The sequence below is a fragment of the Bidens hawaiensis genome, unplaced genomic scaffold (genome assembly GCF_021521415.1).
Source record: "Bidens hawaiensis isolate Kalapana, Puna unplaced genomic scaffold, B.hawaiensis_p1.1 tig00000599_1, whole genome shotgun sequence".
Classification (NCBI taxonomy): domain Eukaryota; kingdom Viridiplantae; phylum Streptophyta; class Magnoliopsida; order Asterales; family Asteraceae; genus Bidens; species Bidens hawaiensis.
Genome location: NW_027491036.1, coordinates 2,651,965 through 2,657,954, shown reverse-complemented (window position 1 = coordinate 2,657,954; position 5,990 = coordinate 2,651,965). Strand labels below are relative to the sequence as shown.

At 36.5% G+C, this 5,990-nt stretch overlaps 1 protein-coding gene across 1 annotated transcript; it reads left to right on the top strand.

Annotated features, from left to right (window-relative positions):
* The first annotated feature begins 83 nt into the window (after nt 1-83).
* Nucleotides 84-2,185, top strand: LOC143636641 (uncharacterized). The gene is made up of 7 exons (XM_077104186.1): nt 84-253; nt 323-455; nt 531-602; nt 1,000-1,143; nt 1,411-1,482; nt 1,580-1,651; nt 2,029-2,185. The coding sequence occupies exons 1-7, from the start codon at nt 157-159 to the stop codon at nt 2,114-2,116; spliced, it is 678 nt and encodes a 225-aa protein (XP_076960301.1). The 5' UTR covers nt 84-156; the 3' UTR covers nt 2,117-2,185.
* Nucleotides 2,186-5,990: the final 3,805 nt, after the last annotated feature.

Here is a 5,990-nt window from a genome sequence, read left to right as displayed (position 1 = left end):
ATTCAACTGTTTTATATGTGGATTGTAGAACTAGCTTGACTTTGTCACTTTGAGCTGTGTTTAAAAGCTACAATAATTTGATCATTTCTGTATATCTTTATCTGGTCCAGTAACTGTTAGGCTTTGGCTTGATCCAAACACAACCCTTTTGTCGAAATGGGTCGGATCCACTCTCTGATTTCAACTTGTGCTCTCATCTGGTTTGTTTCTGTATTATATTATCACGTGTCCCTTGTTTATGGGAATGCTGAAGGTATGCGATTTATTCATGTAATTTGATGCTTTTAAGATGAGCAAGTAACCTAGTTTATGTGTAAGACAGGTGATGCATTGTATGCCTTCAAGAAACAGTTACGCGATCCTAACAACGTTCTTCAAAGTTGGGATCGAACTCTAGTCAATCCTTGTACTTGGGACCATGTTACTTGCGACAATCAGAATACCGTTACAAGAGTGTAAGCTTATACACAATTTTAACAATATTAGTAATTTCTCCTCGCAAAGTCTTACAAAGAATTCTACATTCGCAGCGATCTTGGAACTACCAACTTGACTGGTCAACTTGTTCCACAGCTTGGCCAGCTTGTGAATCTTCAGTACTTGTAAGTCTTACTTTATCTAACAAAGTTCCCTTGCCTAATACTCCATAATTTCGGTGTTTTCAACTGAATAAAATAAAAAAGAGTTGGCGGAAAAGGAAGCAGATCAAGAGGCCAAACAGCAAAAAATGTGACCATTGAGTACATAAAAAACATCTTAATTTGTTTTATTAAAGACAAATTATATTGGAAATAATGTAACAATCACGTTTGACCCATTAATTATCTGTAGACAAGGTGAGAGTTTTGGACAATATCAATAAATTTGGGCCAAGCCAACCAAGTATTAACTCCTACCAAGTTGTACCATTTATCCAACCCCGCGTCTAACGTGTCCATTTTACAGCTTCTAGTTGTTACCAATACCAACATGGTGCTAAATTAATGTTATGTGTGACAGGGAGCTCTACAACAATAACATAAGCGGAAAAATTCCTCAACATCTTGGGAACTTAACGAGTTTAGTAAGCTTGGATCTTTTCCTGAACAAGTTAGAAGGTCACATTCCAGCATCATTGGGCAAGCTTCAGAAACTTCGCTTCCTGTATGATTTCACATCATTCACATTGTTTTCTTGATAACTATTACTACATTAATGATCAGTACATTAACAATATTATTACAATCTTAGAATTAGCCCGAAACTTTATGTGACTTTTAAAATGTTTGAACCGTTCCTCTTATAGCTTATTTGATCAATCTAATCCATTTAAGATAAAACACAACCGGAATCAGTCATCTGTTAGTAAGTTATCGTTGCGATTATCTGAAAAATAACGGTGTTGTTTATCTGCTTCTTATGCAAGGATAGTCGTCTCAACAACAACGCTTTGACAGGAACTATTCCATATTCATTGACTACCATTACTACGCTACAAGTTCTGTGAGTTATATGAAAGTGGGCTGGCCCGGTTTTACCAATTCATGTCTATATTGCTACAAATATAAAATTTATATTGATTTCTTTTACTTTTTTGCAGTGATCTATCAAGAAATAATTTGAGAGGATATGTTCCGAACAACGGCTCCTTTTCACTGTTCACACCTATGAGGTAACAGAAACACGTTCGAGTCAAATGGGTAATTTTTTGACAGATTGGAAGGGGTTGGGGGTTGCATTAACTGAAAACACCTTTTATCTTAAAATTTGACACTTTATATATTAATTTTATTTCTAATACAAGCTGCATTAGTTTCAATAGAAAATTTTATCTTACTGGGAATAACAATAACATTTTTTGGGATGATATTGTTTAACAGGTTTTATACATTAAATACATATACTTTAGAAACTTTCTACCCATTAGAGAAAAAAACATAACCCGACCCGAACTGACCCATTCTTAATGACACGAGTCAAACTTGTCACCTCTAGTAAAATCACCTCACCAATTTGTTCTGTTGACTGCAATATTTTGTATTCTTTCAGTTTTGCCAATAATCGAAGGTTGATTTTTCCTGCGGATATTCCTCTTGCTCCAGCCCCAGCTCCTGCTCCAACTCCATTAAAAACATAATCTTCTTAAGGTAATTCAAGTTTGGTTGGTGGGTTGTCACATGAACGTTCTGTTGTTTTGTCCATCTGTTTTGAGTTTCTATAATAATGTACTAACATTGTTAGAAAGATTGAAGATTTGCATCTTATAAAATAATATCATTGCCTTCAAAACAAAACAAAACAAAACAAGAGGTTATTAGCATTTGATAATACATACTCAAGAAAATTGTTAGATTTGTTGAACCCGTTTGACCTGCTTTTTTTTCTTATCAATCAAATACAATCGGAATCAACATAAAGAGGTTAAAATTGTCACCTCTAACACTCTTCACCTTTAGGACGCGCACAAATAGGCATCCACCATTTGCAAAATTAATTTTGACTTGACCTTGTCCAAGGTGAATTCAAAAAAATAAACATTTCATTCAAACTTTTTAATTCTGACTCAAATCAATAAATCTGACTATACTGACTAACTCTGATTGTGAGCCGTGAACTTTGTGATGATCATGTTGGTGTTTATTAAAAATGAAACCAAAAGAAACCATTGAGACCAACAAAGCCAACATCATTATTGTTCAACTATGCAAGTAGTTTCTATTAGATATACGCGGTGTCATGTGCCACTTCATAAGAGCAATGTTCCATTATACTAGAGACATTATAGGAACCTTTAATACATGTCTATTTTTAGGTATTATGTTTGTGAGTTTTCAAACGATAAACGAAAGGTTTCTGTAGTCCTGTCTTTATTTTATGTTTTGAGTAGTATGTTCTTAGTAGCTATTAAGATTGAATTGTCTTCTATGTAGGCAATGATTTGAATGATGGAACAACTTAGTGATCATATGTGATACTGTGAGTCTGTGACTTCTTACATTATGTTTGGATGTTACGGTTACATAAGTTATACGTATGGTTGTATTGAAACATGATCGTGTTTTCAGCTTTGAGCATTTAATTGCTCCCAATCTTCATTTCACTTAAATGAGACATGATTGTTGTTTCCAGGTTTTATGTTTTATTTTTTGGAAATTTGTATTTAGTAACTAACTACCAATGGGATAGCATAAAAAATTAAAATGATGTGATGTTCTCACGAGGACACCATAAAAAATAATCGATTGAAGTTTATTGTTGTATGTTTCTCTGTTTCAAGCTTCTTGCTAGGTATTGGCGTTTTTTTAATAATATTTTAGTCGTTCAAGAAAAATAAAATTAAATATAGATGAATGATGACGACCATTGAACAAAATACGATGCTACATATATTATTATAATAAAAACAATATTTGTCTAGACATATATTTTGTAAGCGTATAAAAATTGACAAGACTCCTCCTCATACCATCTTCTTCTCCATGTGTTCTCTATAATTAAATGACATGCACTCAAAATATCGCAAAAACAACGACAAACTAGGTGAAGAAAACGACATCGTTGTCTCTGCAAAATTCAAGCTTTGGTTTATCACCGGCGAACAGTGAAATGTTTGTGGAGATTTCGTGGCATTGGGTTCGCTCGTTGAAAAAGAATGTGTTTGCTCGTTAAATCATACCTATGAGTTATATATAAAACCAAAAATAGACCGGGTTTGGCCGAAACCGGTGAGTTGTATGCGGCGATTGTGGAAAATGCCACAATTTTATGAAAGGTAGAACCGTAGAGGGAAGAAGCTAGAATGATGAATGATGAAGCTACAAAGGAGAAGGACGAAGCTAGTCGGGAGAAGGTAGAAATGATCGTTGAGTTAAATTGAAATAACTTGGAATTATATATTAAATGTTGAAAGATAGCATTTAGTTTCAGTGGCGCCAGGTGTTGATGAGAGACTAGACGAGCATGCGGTATTCACTAGTTGGATCCTTGAACTAAACGGGTTTTATCTCGCTGCATTGTCATGCTTTCGGACGAGTGTTCACGGGCGTTGGCCTTAGGTGAGGGTTTTCACCGGATCGAAAGGCGAGTGTATCCCGATGTGGTAAATTTAGCCAGTAGCTCATTTAAATAGTTCGTTAGCCGTTAAAAAAAAGAAAAAAAGGAAAGATTACTTAAATAAGTTCTCCATCGAATGCTTGTGTTAAGATTTTTTCGGTTGGGCTTACAAGGATGGGAATCTATGATGAGGCAATATAAAGTTACCTTTAAAGATTTCCTTCCAATATCTTTTGCATAAACAAAAGAGAAGGGTACATAAGAGCATGGAAAAACGATTAGGCTAGGTGTCGTGGACAATAAAACGGGCGTTGTCCATGCTATGTAGGCATGATAACACCGTAAACACTGCGCCGGCCACATCCTCAACAACATCATCCTCCTCCTCCTTCCCCCGGACGCGCTCCACCATGATAATGGCGTGTGAAAGGTTAGGATTTTGTGCAAAAGTGCCCCTATCCTTCCGATCTAGCTGTTAAACAACGTCTCTTTTAAAAAATAAATAAATAAATTTAGCAGTTTATTTAAACCATTAAATATACCACCACACTTTATACCCCACAACCACACTTTTTATACTCTTTAATTTCATGCACCACACCAAATCTCTTATATTTTTCAAAAAAAAAATCACAATGCAACCGAACTAATGCCCGGTGTATAACGCGTTGGACACGACAAACCTGTTGTGGAGAAGCATGACACCGGTCGATCCAAACAACCCTTATTATATGAGCCAACGCACGTAAGAGATGGTGCATCGACCGATATTACTGCCACAGTTAATGCTCCAACTCCAACCACTTCTTGAGTCCCAACCATTCTACTCAAGTACGCAAGTCTCACTGTCATCCACTCAAGTACCCGAGTCCTGACCATTACCAACGCAAAAGAAACCGACTACCTCCAAACGAAAGCACACAAAAAGGCAACAACCTCGGGCCGAGAGGGAGATGTGGACAACCGAGGAGGATTTGACATTGGCAAAAGTGTGGCTTGATTCGTCGGAAAATTTCATATAAGGTAACTTTTTTTATATATTAATAATATATTAGTTTTGCGTTAGTAATACTTTGATTTATTTTGATAGGTGAGCCCAGCGTTATAAAAGTCGGATTCCCATGGCGACTAGTTGGTCCTCAGACCCCTACCTTGGAGACTTTCTTCATGTCGGTCTGGATTAGTCGGAGGCGGATAAAGTCGGCCAAAACTTGGGATAGGTGGTCAAAAGTCGGTTAGGGATCATCTAAAGGTTGGTTAAAACTTGGTTAAAAGTCGATTAAAATTCGGGTTAGGCAGAAAAAAAGTCATACTAGGCTGTTAAAAGTCGGCTAGACTACCTTTTTAACGGGTATTATGCTTATTTTAACATATATATAATATCCAAAAATAATTTTCTTTATAGTTACCATGCCCGGGTACTTTCCAAGTACTCTCCGAGTACTCCCAACTCCCATGTCGGCCGCCTAGCCGCTTACGGAATTTTACAACCTTGGGTGAGGCTTAGGCTAGTAAAGTATTTAACTAGGATATCTGGGCTAAGTTTTTCCATGCCATGGGTTGATATGAATATCGCACGCCCGACTCTGTATCAGGAAAATGGTTGCAAATGTGAACCAAAATCACGAATTTCAACAATATTCACAACTGACTTACAAGCAGTCAAACAAATCAAGCGGTTAAAGTGATGTTGATTTGATGGAGGAGACCCATAATCAATATAGAGCCATTCAAGAAGCCCCGTGTACATTAGAAAAACCTTGGAATCTTCTTCGGCATTAACCAAAGTGGCGTCTTGTACCGCCAATTAGTATGAGAAGTCAAGCTAAACAATCCAAGACACTATCTAGTGCGAGCGGACTAACTTCTTCTCTAGACAGATGAGATGCTCGATCGCTTTATATAAACTTAAACGATTACGCTGAAGACTTTGATTTTGAAAAACCAGAACCGGAAGA

Coding starts and splice junctions, on each gene's coding strand:
- LOC143636641 (XM_077104186.1), top strand. CDS start 157: ATGGGTCGGATCCACTCTCTGATTTCAACTTGTGCTCTCATCTGGTTT. Junction 603..999: donor CTTGTGAATCTTCAGTACTT/GTAAGTCTTACT, acceptor TATGTGTGACAG/GGAGCTCTACAACAATAACA. Junction 1,144..1,410: donor CTTCAGAAACTTCGCTTCCT/GTATGATTTCAC, acceptor ATGCAAGGATAG/TCGTCTCAACAACAACGCTT.